This window comes from Oncorhynchus mykiss, chromosome 9 (assembly GCF_013265735.2).
Source record: "Oncorhynchus mykiss isolate Arlee chromosome 9, USDA_OmykA_1.1, whole genome shotgun sequence".
Classification (NCBI taxonomy): Eukaryota; Metazoa; Chordata; class Actinopteri; order Salmoniformes; family Salmonidae; genus Oncorhynchus; species Oncorhynchus mykiss.
The window spans coordinates 61,942,977-61,962,302 of NC_048573.1; the positions used below are offsets into that span (position 1 = coordinate 61,942,977).

The following is a 19,326-nucleotide window of genomic DNA, read 5'->3' on the forward strand; positions in this document are numbered from 1 at the left end:
CAATCTAAAAGCAACAACCGTTGAACAATTCCTAGATCACTTACCTTTTGGGATCCCTTCCTCTGCATGCTGTCATAATAGTTACATAGTTATATCTGCTTCTGTTACAACTTCTAGGTGAGCTAACTTAATCACTGTGGTCATAAGTAGACTCCTGCCTTTTTAGAACCATCATCCATGCTATTCATGTATGTAATCTATCATATTGTGCTCTGATATTAGCTTCACTGTCTCAATGGTGATTGGTCAATTCTGTGACTAGAGACGCATGTCTCTACTAGATCTATTTTGTTCACCATTTTGATCGTTTCCTGAACTTAAGGCTTATTAATATATAATGGAACTATAATGCCTTCCATTTCCCCTGGCAGCTAATATTTCATGTTTATCCTTCTTCATGTAGACATAGGCTAATATTGAAAAATCTACACAACATTATTATTGTGCTTTTTGTTACATGACCAATTGCAAGCTTTTTACATTAGTCTATTTTACTTTTTTTTTTTTTTTTACATCACATAGCCAGTGGCTTCAGTGGGCTTAGTTGGTAAAGCTTGCAACGCCAGGGAACCACTACGAAAAATGTATGCAATCACTACTGTAAGTCACTCTGGATAAGGGCGTCTGCTAAATTACTAAAGTGTATGTAGCAATGATAAAGTGTATGTTGGACGACATTTCATGTGATCTATTTTTGAATAGATAAGGGCAGAGCAAATGCAAATTAAAAAACAATAACTGTGCTTAACCCAATTTATAAGCATTAAACTCTTGTCGTCATGACAATAGTGTAGTTATATTTGGGAAATGTAAATGCTGTACATATTCTACCATGTTATCTGTACATATTCTACCTTCTACCATGTTATCTGTACATATATTAACATCATACTATAATATATAAAATGACTTTTTACATGCATTTTATAATAACATGGTCATATCATTCATTAATACTGTTGTTTATTTGATTATAAACGTGTTTTTGTTACAAAATCACTATACTAATAACCCTGGTACAATGTTGACAAAATAAATGTATCTGATTTGCAGCTGTCTCAAAGGTTCTGCTACAGTACATATCCTCTTGCTGTGTGTAAATAAATGTATCTGATTTGCAGATGTCTCAAAGGTTCTGCTACAGTACATATCCTCTTGCTGTGTGTAAATAAATGTATCTGATTTGCAGATGTCTCAAAGGTTCTGCTACAGTACATATCCTCTTGCTGTGTGTAAATAAATGTATCTGATTTGCAGCTGTCTCAAAGGTTCTGCTACAGTACATATCCTCTTGCTGTGTGTAAATAAACGCTTTATGTTCATATGTTGCAGAGACATTCTATTTGTCTGCCTTACCAGTCCTTGTTTGGTGTGATATGGTCACACTGGTGATTAACCTCTGATTACATATTGAGTCTGTTCAGTAACAGTGCTATTCTTTCGATTAAGTATGTGCATAACCTCATCACATAATTAGTCATAATATTTTGTCTTTGGAAGGACACACATCATTTCAAAGAGTAGGTTGGCTGCAGTCAGTGCTGTATTGCCTGCAAAAACAAAACAAAATGTGTGTTTGAAATTATACTCATTATACTATACATTATTCAATGTGACACAGTCATGATAAGTACAGTACCTGTGGTGTCATAGGGTGGAGACACCTCCACTAAATCACACCCAACCAGGTTTAGGCCATGGCAGCCCCGGATGATTTCTAGTCCCTGGGTGTCACACACACAAAGAGGAAAACATAACACCACACTCTGTGTCAGCAGGTGCCTCCATCTCATATCTGTATTATAACACAGTAACAACTAAATATTCTTCCAAATGTCTGTAAAAACCACTAAAACAAAGTCAGGTATTTCCTTACTTGTATGGATGTGAGGCCTGCTATCTCTGGTGTGCCTGTTCCAGGGGCGAAGGCTGGGTCTAAAGCATCGATATCAAAGCTGAGGTAGACTGGACCCGTCCCCATCTGAGTCCGAACCGCAGCCATGAGAGGAGCCAGGGACTTGAACCAACACTCCTCCACCTGAACCACACGGAATCCCTACAGAGCATATACACACACACCGAGAGCGAGAGAACATACACACACAGAGAGAGAGAGAGAGAGAGAACATACACACACCGAGAGAGAACACATACACACATTTATGTTTTTCCTACACACTTTTCTGTAGTTGGTATTCAGACTTAGGTGCGTAACGGGCTTTGCAGGCGTGGTTCCCTTGCGAGCTATGAATGAATGTAATTCAACTGCTGAAAACCCTCCCAATTTCTGGCGAACAAATTTTCTTGTGGTTTTCATTCAGTAGGGTTTTCAGTACATTTATCTTAAGCCATCCCTTTAAATACTGTGTAGCTTTCATTTGAATTTTGTCAACAGACTAGAACACATTGAGAGAACGGGTTCAGAATATAGGGATCAATGAAAGAAAACCATCTAAATAAATAAATATTAGTCTCCGTTTCAACACCAACTGGTAAATTTAAAAAAATACTCCGATCTTATAGATTATTTAGGCACATTTTTGGGTTAGGAAAGTATGTTTGAATCATTTAATATATTGCGCATGAAATATATTGATTCATCAAAAATACAGTGGTTTGATTCATTCTGAAAATTGCCACATTCAGTTCTTTAACCCATGGTAATGTTGGAAGTTTAGTGTATTTACATTTATAATAGGGGGAATAGTGTACAATAGTAGGGTACACCCTCATCTATTGCCTGCACTAACCATGGAACTGTGTGATGACAGCCAAGTATTGCACCGTGTGTCGGGTTCAAACTGTTAGGGCTCGGTCTGCGCTCCGCTCCATAACGATTTAATTAGCCTATATGTCTTTCATTTTTTATATTATCAACTGTTACTAATAGAGCCCCACAGTGGAGGTGTCATAATATCCATAGAACATAGTGGTCAAACAGGGAAATGGTTCCAATAGTTTTTCTACCATTTCCATAGGGGATTTTAGAAACACTTAAAATAAGGGCTGTGTTTTGTGTAGGCTTAACCTGGTGTGATGTTTTGATAACAATGTAAATCTCTCTAGGATAAGGTGACTTTTTTTATCAATATATTCAGCTCTATTTACTCTCAGAATCGAAAATGCTAATTAGCATCAAAGTAGATGTCATGCAAGACTACAAATCCCTGCAAGCTCCTGCATGACACCTTTGCTAACAGGTATTGTGTCAATTTAAAACTTGCACAAGACAGTTCACAGAATTGTCCATTTAAAGAAATGTAGCCAATTTATTAATTACTAAATTTAGCTTACATTAGAGATCCTTACCTTTGACTCGATTGAACAGTCTTGTCCAGATCATCATGGCATTTAACGTTTTTTATAATAGCCACATTAGCAGCTAATTAGCGTTTCATTTTGGGGGGGTAAATACAGGTGAATATATTGATAGAAGTCACCTTGTCCTAGAGACTTTTACCAAAATGTCATACTAGGGTAAGCCTACCCAAAACACAGCCCTTATTTTAAGTGTTTCTAAAATCTCGTGTGGAAAAACAATTGGAACCATTTCCCTGTTTGACCACTAGGTTTTATGGGTATTATGACTATTACTGTGGTACTCTATAATCCTCAGCAACGTGGTGTTCACAGAGGAAACAAATGAAGGTAAACAAAACTATGTAATTAAATTGAATGATAATGTAGGATATACCAACTGAAGGGAACTTCGCAGTTGAATATGAGTTATTAGGCCTACTGATAGTGTTATTTAAAATGATAGAAATAGGAAACGGGGTAGCCTATAATTAAGACCTTCGAGAGTGCACATAGCTGCAAGTTAAAAGGCTGTACAATTAAAATTCTGCAAAATGGCACAGCATTTCATAAGCTTTACTGTGGGAAAGTTGATATGCTCAGTTTGCTGCCATATGACTGATTTCACATTTGTCTGCAGTGATTATAAGGTAAAATGTATCTAAAACAAGTGTAATTTATATTTGCAATTCCCTTATCCAAACAGATTACTTATTTAACTAGCACTCAGGCTGGAATCGGGCCATAGAGAGATATTTTAATCATATTTAATGTTTATTATTTGACCTATTTTTTTACTTTTGTGAATGTTTGTGTCCCCCTAGGTGAGGACAACCTCTACGCACAGTGAAGTGAGTACCTGTGCTCGGCTCCACTCATAGGCATCAGGTGAGTAACCTGTACCACGCAGGCCTATCTGGACGACCCTCTTGCAGTCTAGCAGGCCCTCCTCCACACAGCGCCTGAAGGGTGTCCCGTGGCCAATCTTCTCCCCCAGGACCACGTCACTTGTGTCGGCATGAGCATCCACATGGATAAGACCCACAGGGCCGTGTCTAACAAACACGGGATACAAATGTACTGTTTCACAAAGATCGATTCAGCCCAGTCCTGTACCAAAAATTGAGCTGAACAGAGATTCTCCATTGAAAGGTCGTTTTTTTTTTAACCAAATCACAAAAATGTATGTTTAAATGGCATGTTATTGAAGTGTCCAGACACTTTTTTTTGCCAGTTCACTTGGTTTGAGAAAATTACCCGACCGGCGATAAGACTTCCTCAGGCTAATTCCGCAGTATCGGGGCAGTGATGAAACATGAACAAAGGCTCCAGAAACACCCACATAGGTCATTTTAGAAACTGAAATGCTCTCAGTATAGTGATGCAGGTCTTTAAATGTTGTACAAATTGTGTCATTGCGAACTTCTGCCAATTTACATTCCATGATGTTGGACTTGAACAATACTTTTTGCAAGCATGGACGTACTTTCTATCAGCACAATGGGGGACAAGAAAACGCTTGCATGCTCGCACACCGATACTGCAGAACGAGCATGAGGAACTCTATCCATGGTGGGGTAAGTTTCTCAGAACCAAGTGAAATCGAAAAAAAAGTGAACACTTCTATAACATGCATCGACATTTTTAAAACAAATTTGGCAAACCTCTCCTTTAATATGTCCAGGAAACTGGCCCTGAAAGTATTCTAGTTATTCTGGCATTTTACAAATGTAGGGCTACTGATACACTACTTACTTCTCAGCAACTGCTTGCAGAATAGGGTATGCTATGGTGTGATCACCACCTGTTAAAAGACCGAATAAAATGTAGCCTATCCAGTTAAACATACACCTTGACGTTAGTGTGTCATGCCAACACTTTGTAACAGTAACCTTTGTACTATAATTGTCAGGAAGGTTCATAAGCAGGGCAAAGATGAACCATTCAACGTTAGCCTAAATGTGTGACGAGGAGAAAGAAGAAGCAGGTGTTGTTTTGAGGCACATCTGAAAGGAATATCGATCACTGTTGAAATGTAGTTAGTAGGCATTTGCTATAATGTCCAAAATCCCTTTCCTCACATCTCAGATTGCATAGTGTAGAAATGTGTGCTCCTCCTCACCCATAGTAAGGGGGATACAGCCCGTGGCCAGGATTGTACGGTAGGCCTCCCGGATTCGTCTGCAGGTGTCCTTTAGGTCATACACGTTGACGTTGACGTCCCCAATATCAGCAACCATCAGAGACTCATAGGGGGCTGCCCGGGTGCCACTGTTGTAGGCCCTCAACATGGCCGACTCTGCTCTTATCTGACGGGGGCCAAATCTGTAAAGGACCATGCATGGTCCTACTTTTAAATAACGTTGGTTGTAACACGCAGAATTAGTTTGACACATGCTGTCAACTGAACAATCACTAGATTAATTCATAAATTAAATGTGTACATTATACCACAATTTACAAATATGACTCTCAATTTGTTAAAGAAAATAAAAGGTAAAAATGCACATCTACTGCAAATGTGATAATGGATTTCAAATAAATTAGTACAGCCTGCTATGCTCGTACGAGTACAGTACAGTATTTGCATAGATCAGGCAGTGCAGAAGTAGGCTGGCTACCTTGTCCCAGGTCGGTTGGAAGTACCAGTATCGATTGGAACACCAACAAATGCTGCATCAAGTCCATCTGCGGTCTCTTGGTAAGGTAACTTGCCCATTGTAGCAATTCCAGAGACCCTCGCTACAAATTCGGCGCTCGGAGGGACATTGTAGCGCTTTCCTGAGCAAAGTCTTGTAGGGGTGATACATGGACGTCGCCTGTCAAGTGTCTTGTTGCACACTGCTGAAACTTCCGAAAAAGTATCGGTAATTCTTATGCATGACCGCCGTAACGTTCCCAGAATGTCAATTCGACTCGTTTTCAAAAGAGACAGCATACTTTCAATAGATATAACAGCGTAGTGGTTGGCGACTTTTGATTTCAGCTTCTGGATTCCAGGGCTTGTTTTCGGGGGTTGAGTTTACAATTCCACAGATCTATTAAGTACATGGATTGACTCGACAGAAAATTGGCCAGTGTTTTGACCTATGCTATCATGTTCATATGATTGGAGATCTGGGCACAGTCAGATCTCTCTGACAGGCAAATACGTTCTAGGCAATAAAAGGGGGTGATGGGAAATGCATTTTATTTATCAGCGTACAAATCTTTGCTAGATAATGAAATACATTATTATTTTGCTATCAACGCTAGGGACTCAAGGAAACACCAAGTTCAAACACTAACACTTTATTATAATCTTTGGATATGTCTTTTACACTACATCCAGTGTTTATTAACAACATTCTCACAATTAAAAATGTAGCTTCACAAAGTGTTTTGTTGTCAGAGACAAAACTCATTCTGTAATTTTTATAGGACTATATTCTAAAATGTCCCATGAATCAATTTTTGCATGCATGGACTTTCATTTTATTTAAATAAAGGACTTAACTCAAAATGTGAAATACAGTGATCTGGTATTGCTATTAAATCTGAACTGATATTCTGCTACATAACCATCTGGAGATATTTAGATGCTTTATCATATCATCCTTGACATACAGTAAATACATTGACTACCTCATGGTCTTAGTCAAAAACACACTCATAGAGGCTATGGAATAGTCTATATGAGACCGTAGTGGTGTAACTCAGGTAAGATGTGATGATTTGGAAAATACACAAACCAAACAAAGGGGTAAACCTCAAGCATGTCCTTGACCAGGTCCAAACTGGACATAAAGTGCAAAAATTCCCCAAATAAAATTCAACCCCCTAACATATGGAGTCTAGTCTTATCATTAATTAAAAAGTGCTTATATATGTTTCCTGAAAGCTCTATAGACAGGGGTGGAAATGGGGAGAGAAACTATTTTGATTTTATATTGGTGGGTTCCCACAAATTCACAGTGACATTTTTTATTCCATTTTCCCCATCCCTGGCACTACGTTCACCTAAATTCAAACTCAACGGGTTAGACCAGAGTTACACATATATGTCTCTGGGTTAGACTGAGGACCTAAAGCGACATGATGCTGGCTCTGCCCTGTTCTCGTCCGTACATGAGGAAGCTGACAGCCAATCGGAGGTCTTCCAGGTCCAGGTTAGACAGGAAGCACCTCTGTAGCTCCGCCTCCACCGAGCTCCCACTGGGGCCGCAGCCCCTCAGGAGCACCACAGCAGACTGGCACAGCAGCCAATCAGCTAGCTTCTTCATACCAGCGCTGTCCTTATTGGCAAGGGCACACCTTCCCCAGAGGCTCAGATGCAGCATGTTGGCAGCCACTCTGGCACTGGGGCGCTGCAGAATAAATAACAATAGGAGCATGGGATTCTCTGATGGTGATTAGTATTGGAAGTCATTATGTAAACTAAGCCCTTACGTAGTGAATGGAGTACTGCATAATGAACAACTTCAACTTGTTTCTCACAAAAATACTCTGAGAGAATCCCTGAGAAATTGGTAAATCATTTTTAACATACCCTTCAATGAAGTGATGGCCATATAATCTAATTCAATTCCTTACTAGACTCTGTACCTTATTGGGGTTCCTACGCAGAAGCAGCTTGGCGACAAGTTGCATGTCAGCAGATACACAGGCAGGCAGGGCAGGAAGCTGGATCTCCTGGAAATTCCTGCTGTCCAGTCCACCTGCTCCATAGAACGGGTTGGCCTGGCCAAATATCTCATAACAAATGGTCCCGACAGCCCATGCATCTGCCTTGCTGTAATTGATAACCACACCCTGCCCAGGAACTGCAGTGACAACCTATAGAGAGATAGAGGTGTATTTATTTATTTATTTTCTTTTTAATTTTACCCCTTTTTCTCCCCAATTTCGTGGTATCCAATTGTTGTAGTAGCTACTATCTTGTCTCATCGCTACAACTCCCGTACGGGCTCGGGAGAGACGAAGGTTGAAAGTCATGCGTCCTCCGATACACAACCCAACCAAGCCGCACTGCTTCTTAACACAGCGCACATCCAACCCGGAAGCCAGCCGCACCAATGCGCCGGAGGAAACACCGTGCACCTGGCCACCTTGGTTAGCGTACACTGCGCCCAGCCCGCCACAGGAGTCGCTGGTGCGCGATGAGACAAGGACACCCCTACCGACCAAGCCCTCCCTAACCCGGGCGACGCTAGGCCAATTGTGCGTCGCCCCACGGACCTCCCGGTCACGGCCGGTTACGACAGAGCCTGGGCGCGAACCCAGGGAATCTAATGGCACAGCTGGCGCTGCAGTACAGCGCCCTTAACCACTGCGCCACACGGGAGGCCATAGAGGTGTATTTTAATCCCAAAATCAGGAAAATGTTTCCATTTATGTAAACAGTCGGTCACAAGAGACAATGCTTGCATGAATCTTGATTGTATAGGTTGTTGTTTTCTATTTCTCTGATGATAGGAGCTTACCTCAGGTGCCATCAGGCAGGAGTTGCCTCCTCTGTTCACCCACATAGTGTTGAAGGGTAGTTGGAGACTAGAGTCACTCTGAGCCAAACAGCAGCCGAAGTCTGTTATTACCAGGCGGGGGCAGCCCTCTGAACAATAGAGATGCCAAATAGCAATAGGATTATTTGATTAAAACTAATATGATAAGCATTAATTAAATAATTAGTATCACATGCCATGTAAATAACTTTATTTGAGTTTGGAGAGAGAACATCAAGACAGAATTCTGACCATATCTTTTGTAAAATTAATTTCCTATTTAATTTTTTTTTAAAAACATGGCAAAGCTTAATGACACTCAAGATACCATGCATGAGCTTGCCCTGTTGCTCTCTCTGACCTGAGTCAAACTCCAGGAGCACGTTGTCTGATTTAAGGTCCCTGTGTGCGATGCCCTGTCTGTACAGGTGGTCGACCCCCTCTAGCAGCTGCAGCACCATCAGAGAGCCCTCTCTCCTGCTGGGCACGTTCACCTCCAGGTACTGACGCAGGGTGCATGGGTAACTATGGAAAAAGGGGGAGGAAAGATCAGGATACACTAGGTTAGGTGAACAAATAACTAGTGGGATGGACAAATCTGCACACAAAATGGTCCGGTCTGGAAAAAAAAAAAATGCTTTTTAGTCCAAGAGTTGACTGTCAGAAATTTTATAGGAAGAGAGACTGTAGACTCCTGTAACAACAACTTTATTATAAGATTAACAAAAATGAAGCAATCAACCATTACCAAGAATGGTTCAGAGTTGAAAGCTTAAACATAGTTGGGTTTCTGCTTTTATAGAAAAAGTACAACCTCTTATCTACGTGGCAGTTTAGCAGATGTGTGGAAACAGGCGGAACAGTGTAAAAGGCGATTGGTTTGTCTGTGCAGATTAAGATAGCCGCAGGTTGATAGCACGAGGGCTCAGCCGTTTAACTGTGTTTTGTCACAGTTCACATTATAATGTGCTCCTTCCTGCAAGGTTCCACACAGCTGACTTCCTGCAGATAGTAAACCCCGCGGGATGTCTCACATGCTGCAGCCGCACCTAAACGGATCTTAGCTAAGTCACACAAAGACAATTCCTTACTTCTTCATGACCAGGAACAGAGTACGGTTGTTGCCCAGGCCCTCAGGGTTGAGTCTGGCTGGCAAGACATCAGGGTACTCCTCCTGGGCACCGGGTAGAAGGGGTACGTCCGCTGTGAATGCCCGGAACACCCTGATCACATTGGGGTGGGCAGAAACCCTCTTGGGCACTTCCCCAAAATACCTGCAAAACAGAGCAACGGAAATGAAACTTGCAATGCACTCTTGACGCATGGCAAAACACTCAAAATATGTTGGGCTATTTTGTGTCTATTGAAAGTAAATTGATGCTATGACTGACTGCTGATACTAACCCATTTAGTGCAATCTGTTCCTCTTTTTCCTGTTTCATGGCAAGAGGGCCTGCAGGGACCAGCTCCTGGGACATGGATCTCAGAATAGCCTCGCTTGATGAACCAGCCTGCAGGGGAACAGGGAAAACAGTCTTATTACTATGCACGCTGAACATAGCCTATATTCTACAGTAATATAACATTTTTAAAAAGTAACACTCTCCCTGTGCCCCAATAATCTGTCATTTTTTCTGAAGTGTAGATTGGTGTAAGAATGGGCTAGACTGTTTCCACCAAATTTCTTAAACCAGTCCTTTCACTTTAAATCCATGAAGGAAAGTGAACAAGTGCAAACTTTGGGGGAAAAGGACATTATCTTGACAGACACCCACCCCAAAGTTCCACATCATCTTGACAGCTAGAGGATAGATGCCCAGAGAGCTGGAGGGGCTCCTCAGAGAGCCAGTGTCCACCTCTCCATCTTCACTGGGCTGGTCATTTAGGGAACACCGGTCACTCTCCCTGTCCCTGGGCACAGATAATGGTGCCGCAGCTTCATACACTGCAGCGTTGGAGCCTTTTCCTATCTGCTTCCCAATAATGTAGTCCTCCAGCTTGTAGCCCGAGGTGAAGCACTTGAGTGGACTGCAGTACTTCTTCTTGGTAAACACAGCCTTTAGAAAATAGGTGACATTTAGTCCTTTTAGATTAAATAACACATTTTTATTAACGTTATTAAATTATTAGATATGTACTTATTATTTAATTTGACTAAATGTAATATTTAAATGTGATATTCCTGTCCAGACTAAAGATAAAAACTGATGACTCACAAAAATGCCTTTTTTCAACATATCAATAAAATATTTCACATTGTTGATTGCTAGCACTTGTAAATCAATGTTGTCAACATCCATGTTGTTTACCTGGATTTCCTGGCATGTTGCAGCACTCCTTCGATCATCATCGAGCTGTTTTTCGATCAACCCCACACCGAGACCGAAAGCCAAAAACACTGCTCTGTTTCTTGGTGAGCCGCTGCCCCCAAACCTCCTGAAACCACCGGACTGCAGCTGTGCTGCAAGCCCCCTCAACGACATGCGGAAATATCGGTACCGAACTGGCAGGAAAGTCTGAGGCTGAACGGTGCGGGCCGGTTGGCCTACACGAAGACGCTCACCTCGGAACTTTGCTGCAAGTCGACCAGCAGGTTTGAGGAGACCTAGCTGGATAACCGACCGTCCCAACTCCACCCCACGGCTGATGGCATGTTTTACAGACATGCTTTACCAAAAATGGTAAGTTTCGCTTTGTTTTTACTTTCTCCGTCAGTCCTCGTCGTTGATAACGTTACACAACTTCTTCTTCGTTGAGGTTTAACGGCGGTTGTTATCCAATAAATGTTGCATTACCGCCATCTACTCGACTGGAGTACAACTCCCGCTATTTAAATCAAATCTTATTGTCACATACACATGGTTAACATATGTTATTGCGAGTGTAGCGAAATGCTTGTGCTTCTAGCTCCGAAGGTGCAGCAATATCTAACAAGTAATCTAACAATTCCACAACAACTACATAATACACACAAATCTAAGTAAATGGATGGAATAAGAATATGTACATATAAATATATGGATGGGCCATGACAGACCGGTATAGACCGTATAAAATACAGTATATTCATGTTGGATGAATAGTGCAAGATATGTAAACATCATTGTTAAAGTGGCATTAATAAAGTGACTAGTGATCCATTTGTTAGAGTGGCTAATGATTTCAAGTCTGTATGTAGGCAGCAGCCTCTCTGTGTTAGTGATGGCTCTTTAACAGTCTGATGGCATTGAGATATAAGCTATTTTGCAGTCTTTTGGTTCCAGCTTTGATCCACCTGTAGTGACCTCGCCTTCTGGATGGTAGCGGGGTGAACAGGCAGTGGCTCAGGTGGTTGTTGTCCTTGATGATCCTTTTGGCCTTCCTGTGACATCGGGTGCTGTAGGTGTCCTGGAGGGCAGGTAGTTTGGTGATGTGTTGTGCAGACCGCACCACCCTCTGGAGAGCCCTGCGGTTATGGGCTGTGCAGTCGCCATACCAGGCGGTGGTGATACAGCTGACAGGATGCTCTGAATTGTGCATCTGTAGAAGTTAGTGAGGGTTTTAGGTGACAAGCTACATTTCCTCAGCCTCCTGAGGTTGAAGAGGCGCTGTTGCACCTTCTTCACCTCACTGTCTATGTGGGTGGACCATTTCAGTTTGTCTGTGATGTGTACGCTGAGGAACTTTCCAAGTGCTATTTAGTCACCCCTCAGGTCAACAACCTGAAAGGATGGGACACTATTACTTAACACACCCTGTAACTCTTCTGATGTCAAGTCTCGCACACCCAAATACCTCTCTGCACCACAACCTCAATTTTCTGCAACTTATGTTCCCTCCCTGCAGTACAGTTGGTAACCATTGCTATAAATCCAATCTTACTCAAACATATATGACTTGTTGCCCTATCCCTCTGTACTGGTACAGTTCTACTACTCACACCACTCCTCTCCGGATCCCTCCCCCTAAACCCATCTGTCTACTTTCTTCACTGCCTCAGCATATGACAACTTCTGCACTATTCTAACCCTTGAAACTTCAACCTGCCTCTCTCACACGGGACATTTCTTATCCCCAGCCCCATGGGCATCCCTACACTTAACACATACCACTACTTTCCCCAATGCTACCCATTCCTTTGTCTCATGCCCTTCTGCACACCAAGGAACCTGACTCCTGCACACTGCTGTCAGATGCCCATAAGCTTGACACCTGTAACAACGTAATATATTTGTCACAAAAGCTCATACAGGATACCTTATATATCCTAACATCACTTTGTTGGGCAAAGAATCAACATCAAAACTCAAAAGAACAGACAATGACTTCTGTTTCACCACTCACGCCACCCTGTCTGCGTTGCACCAAACGACGAGCATCCCAAACACCGGGAATCTTCCCCTTCAGTTGGTCAACTTTTACATTTACCGCTACCTCAGTAATCACTCCTTTCAATGGTGGCCTTTTCTTGAGAGCAAAACAATTCACATTTCTTGCCCCCATTCGTTTAACACGGAGAGCCTTCTCCCACTGACCAGCAGAAACACAATTATCACAAGACCACTTCTGGTTACCGATTCCACAGCACCCAACTCTGTTTTCACACACCCTGAAACTACAAATGGGTTAAAAAAATAAATATGTACTCATCTTTATCCTAACCCTTGGTGCAAGCCTAGGGCGCAGAGAACCTCACCACACCTACCAGCTCAGGTACTTCACCCTCATTCCCTTCCATTTCTCCTCCTGTCTTCAGCTCACACTTTCTACCATCCTTCTTTAACAAATCCTCTCCCTTTTTTCCACCATTTTTAACCGACTCAAGCTCACCCTCTTCCTCCCTCTCTCTCTTAGACCTCTGCCTCTCTTTTTCCCTCCATTGCTCCTCCGTATTCCAAGTATACGTCTCCTTGTGATAATACTGCATTTCTCCTGACGTACATCTTGTTCTTGCCTTCTCAAGGGACGCCATTTAACCGTCTGTCACAATCTCCGTACAATCAGCATGAACACATCTGGATGTAGCACTCTTCTTCTTCTTCTGTGGGGTTTATCAGCGGTTAGCATCCAACGTGATAGCGCATTACCACCACTTACTGTACTGAAGTGTGGGCCAAAGACAGGGAGAAACTAAATCCTACCTGCCAGCCCCGTTGCTTTTAAAAAATATAACAAACTATTTTAGACTAGATCTAATGACGTTCTACTCAATATACTTTTTAAACTCAATTCCTGTATCCCCTTTTCCCTCATACTAGATCTCAGCCTCTCTCTTTCCCTCTGATACTTCCCACACTGTAGCAATACATGCTCCACTGTCTTGTTTCCTGGAAAATAATCACACTTTCCTGTTCTATGCTTTCCTATCACATTTAAGACTTATTCAACCGGCTGTGTCCCACCCTTAATTTTGTAAAAATAGCCTCCTCTCTTCTGTCCCTTCCTGCCATCCTCCCCTCTCCGACTTTACTCTGTACTTGAAATAAATGACAGTCCTTAGTATCTCTATTCCACTGCTCCTGCCATCTCTTCACCATCACTGTCCATGTCAGGCTTTTTGCCTCTGCCTTGCTCATTGAAACTACAACATCCCCACTACTAAGTGCTTGTTTAGCCAGTACATCAACTGCCTCATTCCCCTCCAACCCCACATGGGCTGGGATTCAAGTAAATCTTATCTGTATATCCATCTGTCTAATCCAGCCATGGGTTTGTAGCACCTCATAAAGCAGGTCTTGTCTGCTACGTGATATAAAGGACTGGAGACTCATCCACACTGCACATGAATCAGAGCAAATAACTACTCTGTCTGGCTTGACTTCCTCCACCAACTGCAAGGCCAACAGTATGGCCATCGGCTCTGTCGTATATACATACAGATGATCTGTAATACGTTTCCTGACTGCCACCCCACACTCCTGCACTACAAATGCTGACACAGTATGTCATGTCCTTGGATCTTTTGAACCATCTGTGCAAATGACCACAAAATCCTGTGGCGTGCAAGAGGTGCAAGAGGTGTCACTACAGTCCCTGGTTCAAATCCAGGCTGTATCACATCCGGCTGTGATTGGGAGCCCCATGAGGCAGCGCACAGTTGGCCCAGCGTCGTCCGGGTTTGGCCGTCATTGTAAATAAGAATTTGTTCTTAACTGACTTGCCTAGTTAAATAAAGGTTAAATAAATAAACATAATATAAATAAAATCGAGACGTCTCTAAACAAATCAGATGGATCAACACCCTCCCTATCTTTCTGTAGTCTCTCCAACACTTCTAGATCAACTACTCAACACTGCATACCACTTATAAAGCAGCTGCTTCGTCTTGATGTTCTTCTTTATCAAAAGCTAGCGCTACGCTTTTCCATTTCAAACAAGCGCGCTCTTCCAACCACCATTCACCGTCTCGCTTCAACGTTACACAACACAAGGACGAATAGTTATGTAAACAAACTGGAACAGTCACAAAGAACGTGCTTCTTACGTTCTTACGCTTCTGACGTTTAAAAAAAAAAAAAAAATTACTTGACCTGTTTTTAGAATTAAAGAGACAATGACAATGTTATTGGTGTCAGCAAATGATGCAAATAGACCTAAACACAATCAAAACTGTACACAAATGTCCTAAAATATTGTAATATTAATGAGCAATTCATCAAAATGCATTTTCAACATTGATACTTCAAACAAGCACTTGCAAATCATACAAATGCAAATACTAATGTGATTATGAGCTGTGTAGCTAAATATCATTTGATGTAATTTACTGCATTTCAAACAATTGTTAGAAAACACATTGAGACTGATTTTCCTAACTTCAAAGGCACAGACAGAAGAAAAATAATATCCAATGACATTATTCAACTAATAAATTCTATAGTCCTAATGGCTGGCAAATCAGCCCATTATCCAGCCCAGCAGTCTAACATTTCACGGACCTGTAATGGCGTTATGAACGATTCTGGTTTTGCCTCTTGTCTTGTGAATACTATTATGACCCATTCTTTGTGGTGAACAATCTCTTTTTCTTCAGGTCTTCGGGCCCAAAGGACACAGGAAGCAGGTCTTCTATAGTCATTTCCTTGTAAGAGCCATCAGGCTTGGATAGGTAGACAGACCAATGATCACCAAACTCCAAAGAAAAGGGAAATTAGATTATTTGAGATTTTTCCATTATAGATGCATGGCTGTGTGTGAACCAGTACCTGGGTTTGAGGAGACTTAGACCTTTTCTGGAAGTACAGACCGAGCGTAACAGCAGTAATGACGATAGCTGTTCTATGAAACTGCATGTTTTTGTGGTAGTGAACATATTTTGACGTTATAACGTTTGCAGAGCTGGTTAATGGGACTTTCAACTGAAGGATCCTGCGCGTCAGAGACCTTGTCTCCTCATGTCCAGGTACTGGTTCAGGCTGTGTGATGTACGTTTGATTTTAAAACAACATGTTGGTTTCCTGGATCAGACCTTTGTTCCATTATCAATGCACTCATTCACATATCTAAGTTGTATAAATCATTTATGTACCTCTCTCATGAACTGTCTGCAACCTCCACATGGTGAGACAAACTGGTCTTCCAGGTCACTACAAAATGAATCATGTCATTAACAACATTACCCTCAATGGTCATTTTTAGTACTGTGTGCACCCATATAGTTAGTGTTGACCATAATAGTATAGTTGTGCAGAAAACTTGTTTTGTATTTTCTCTATTAATTATCTACTGAACATTTCAGGAAGACTAAGACATACCCCAAATGACTGTTTATATCAGCATGACTTTGATAGTAGAATGGTTTATAACCATCGACATACTCTGAGGGGAAGCAAAACCCAATGAACTCTATGATGGGGTCATTAATAATTGTATGTACTAATCTTAACTTGATGAAATCAACAGGATGACTGAATCAATACTTTTTGGGGGATTCAGACATCATCGATCAACTGACTGTTGTTTACTCAGAAACAAGGCAAAGTTTTAAAAAGTATGTACCTGGCAATGGCAATAGCCTTAAAACTTCTGTATCCCCCGGAAACAGCCTTTGCAATAGCGGTCCTCTCTGCACAGAGGCCAAGGTTGTAGCTAGCATTTTCTACATTGCATCCTGTTAAGAAAAGTTCTGCATTTGTAAGAGTTTCTGGAATCTCTGGAAGGGCATCACATTAAAAACAGAACACATTTTTTCATTTAATAACACTATAAAATAAATGACTCTCAATTATCATTCTTGACTCACACTCAGAGGGTTCAATTTGATGCTTCTAAGGGCAATCTTAGTGTCACATATATTCATGTTTCATATGACTTGCACTGAACATGAATGTAGAAAATCTACCTAAAATCGACATCTTTAAAATGTCTGGGTTGTGACTTCAAGCAGAACAGACACAACAGAACAGACATAACCAATACTGAATCAGAAAGATCCTGTTTGTATCCACTGGCCTGTCTGACTTTATCCTCTGGCCTGTATGACTTGATTTACTGGCCTGTCTGACTTTATCCACTGGCCTGTCTGACCTTATCACTGGCCTGTCTGACTTTATCCTCTGGCCTGTCTGACTTTATCCTCTGGTCTGTCTGACTTTATCCTCTTGCCTGTCTGACTTTATTCTCTTGCCTGTCTGACTTTATCCTCTGGCCTGTCTGACTTTATCCTCTGGCCTGTCTGACTTTATCCTCTGGCCTGTCTGACTTTATCCTCTGGCCTGTCTGACTTTATCCTCTGGCCTGTCTGACTTTATCCTCTGGCCTGTCTGACTTTATCCCCTGGCCTGTCTGACTTTATCCTCTGGCCTGTCTGACTTTATCCTCTCGCCTGTTTGACTTTATCCTCTGGCCTGTCTGACTTTACCCCCTGGCCTGTCTGACTTTTTCCTCTGACCTGTCTGACTTTATCCTCTGGCCTGTCTGACTTTATCCTCTGGCCTGTCTGACTTTATCCTCTGGCCTGTCTGACTTTATCCTCTTGCCTGTCTGACTTTATCCTCTTGCCTGTCTGACTTTATCCTCTGGCCTGTCTGACTTTATCCTCTGGCCTGTCTGACTTTATTCTCTGGCCTGTCTGACTTTATCCTCTGGCCTGTCTGACTTTATTCTCTGGCCTGTCTGACTTTATCCTCTGGCCTGTCTGACTTTATTCTCTGGCCTGTCTGACTTTATCCTCTGGCCTGTCTGACTTTATCCTCTGGCCTGTCTGACTTTATCCTCTGGCCTGTCTGACTTTATTCTCTGGCCTGTCTGACTTTATCCTCTTGCCTGTCTGACTTTATTCTCTGGCCTGTCTGACTTTATCCTCTGGCCTGTCTGACTTTATTCTCTGGCCTGTCTGACTTTATCCTCTGGCCTGTCTGACTTTATCCTCTTGCCTGTCTGACTTTATCCTCTGGCCTGTCTGACTTTATCCTCTGGCCTGTCTGACTTTATTCTCTGGCCTGTCTGACTTTATCCTCTGGCCTGTCTGACTTTATCCTCTGGCCTGTCTGACTTTATCCTCTGGCCTGTCTGACTTTATCCTCTGGCCTGTCTGACTTTATCCTCTGGCCTGTCTGACTTTATCCTCTGGCCTGTCTGACTTTATCCTCTGGCCTGTCTGACTTTATCCTCTGGCCTGTCTGACTTTATTCTCTGGCCTGTCTGACTTTATCCTCTGGCCTGTCTGACTTTATCCTCTGGCCTGTCTGACTTTATCCTCTGGCCTGTCTGACTTTATTCTCTGGCCTGTGAACAAACTTTATAACATCAAAGGATGTTCAAAGTTATTATATTTTTTATAATTTATCTCTCTGTTGTTATGTCATTTTTCTATTTCCATTCCTTAACAGAATACCATTAAATGTTCTTTATTCCATGGTGCATAACATTGTTATAAATTATCATGACTGTAGTTATTTTAAGCCACCTGAAGAGTTACGGCAGTATTCAACATACTAAATATATAAATTAAAGCATTTTTATCAGCCCCCAACCCATGTATTCTTATTCTTATTGTTATATTATACTATTATTATATTATTTTAAAGCCCCTCACCTGTAAAAACTGTCCCATCATGTGCCAACAGGGCTGCCCCCACCCGGAACTTACTGTAGGGGCAGTAGGCAAACTCTTTAGCCCCCTGGGACTGGTGAATAAGAGGTTTAATCCAATCCTCATTTTCCTCTTCACTCGAGTGATTCCTGGCTTCTGTGTCTGCTCCGTCTACCCTTAACTCACCGATCCTGAAGTCTGTCATACCAACCCTTTCTTTGTAAGTGTCTGTTGAGAGAGAAAATGAGAGATAAAAGGTGAAAATAGAGAGTGGATGGGTTGAAAGCTGTACCCAACAAACAGGTTTTTAAGAGCCCCACAGCTCACACATGGTCTGGGAGGGAGGGGCACTGGCCCACTCTTTAGGGGAAGCCTAGCGTGTGTAATGACTTTTAAAGAGATCATTACCATATAGGGTTGGGGGGCAATTCCTACTTCCTGAATGTACTGATTTTAAATGGAATTGACCCCAAACTTTATCATTACTTTACTCTGGCTAATGACTTTCCTTTTACACAGGGGTTACTTAAATTATAA

General features: G+C 41.9%; 3 protein-coding genes across 3 annotated transcripts; all 3 read right to left on the bottom strand.

Annotated features, from left to right (window-relative positions):
* Window positions 1-946: 946 nt before the first annotated feature.
* Window positions 947-6,395, bottom strand: agmat (agmatine ureohydrolase (agmatinase)). The gene is made up of 7 exons (XM_021616600.2): window positions 5,919-6,395; window positions 5,420-5,622; window positions 5,053-5,101; window positions 4,157-4,352; window positions 1,877-2,056; window positions 1,640-1,724; window positions 947-1,550 (listed from the first exon to the last, which is right to left on the bottom strand). The coding sequence occupies exons 1-7, from the start codon at window positions 6,233-6,235 to the stop codon at window positions 1,474-1,476; spliced, it is 1,107 nt and encodes a 368-aa protein (XP_021472275.2). The 5' UTR covers window positions 6,236-6,395; the 3' UTR covers window positions 947-1,473.
* Window positions 6,396-6,572: 177 nt separating this feature from the next.
* On the bottom strand, window positions 6,573-11,567 carry pink1 (PTEN induced kinase 1). The gene is made up of 8 exons (XM_021616599.2): window positions 11,087-11,567; window positions 10,553-10,834; window positions 10,182-10,288; window positions 9,869-10,051; window positions 9,139-9,302; window positions 8,760-8,887; window positions 7,882-8,112; window positions 6,573-7,643 (listed from the first exon to the last, which is right to left on the bottom strand). The coding sequence occupies exons 1-8, from the start codon at window positions 11,441-11,443 to the stop codon at window positions 7,362-7,364; spliced, it is 1,734 nt and encodes a 577-aa protein (XP_021472274.2). The 5' UTR covers window positions 11,444-11,567; the 3' UTR covers window positions 6,573-7,361.
* Window positions 11,568-11,705: 138 nt separating this feature from the next.
* On the bottom strand, window positions 11,706-19,141 carry LOC110533030 (cytidine deaminase). The gene is made up of 4 exons (XM_021617156.2): window positions 18,793-19,141; window positions 16,755-16,866; window positions 16,285-16,342; window positions 11,706-15,888 (listed from the first exon to the last, which is right to left on the bottom strand). The coding sequence occupies exons 1-4, from the start codon at window positions 18,992-18,994 to the stop codon at window positions 15,748-15,750; spliced, it is 513 nt and encodes a 170-aa protein (XP_021472831.2). The 5' UTR covers window positions 18,995-19,141; the 3' UTR covers window positions 11,706-15,747.
* Window positions 19,142-19,326: the final 185 nt, after the last annotated feature.

What these genes read in the sequence shown, in the direction of transcription:
- agmat (XM_021616600.2), bottom strand. Translation starts at nt 6,235, where the DNA reads ATGCTGTCTCTTTTGAAAACGAGTCGAATTGACATTCTGGGAACGTTA. An exon ending in CAGGCCTCACATCCATACAA is followed by an intron (nt 1,725 to 1,876) that starts GTAAGGAAATAC and finishes TGTGACACCCAG; the next exon opens with GGACTAGAAATCATCCGGGG. An exon ending in TCCACCCTATGACACCACAG is followed by an intron (nt 1,551 to 1,639) that starts GTACTGTACTTA and finishes TTGTTTTTGCAG; the next exon opens with GCAATACAGCACTGACTGCA.
- pink1 (XM_021616599.2), bottom strand. Translation starts at nt 11,443, where the DNA reads ATGTCTGTAAAACATGCCATCAGCCGTGGGGTGGAGTTGGGACGGTCG. An exon ending in GAACAGATTGCACTAAATGG is followed by an intron (nt 10,052 to 10,181) that starts GTTAGTATCAGC and finishes TCTGTTTTGCAG; the next exon opens with GTATTTTGGGGAAGTGCCCA. An exon ending in TGCGTAGGAACCCCAATAAG is followed by an intron (nt 7,644 to 7,881) that starts GTACAGAGTCTA and finishes TTTATTCTGCAG; the next exon opens with CGCCCCAGTGCCAGAGTGGC.
- LOC110533030 (XM_021617156.2), bottom strand. Translation starts at nt 18,994, where the DNA reads ATGACAGACTTCAGGATCGGTGAGTTAAGGGTAGACGGAGCAGACACA. An exon ending in AAGGCTATTGCCATTGCCAG is followed by an intron (nt 16,343 to 16,754) that starts GTACATACTTTT and finishes TTCATTTTGTAG; the next exon opens with TGACCTGGAAGACCAGTTTG. An exon ending in GCAGACAGTTCATGAGAGAG is followed by an intron (nt 15,889 to 16,284) that starts GTACATAAATGA and finishes TTTTCTTTGGAG; the next exon opens with TTTGGTGATCATTGGTCTGT.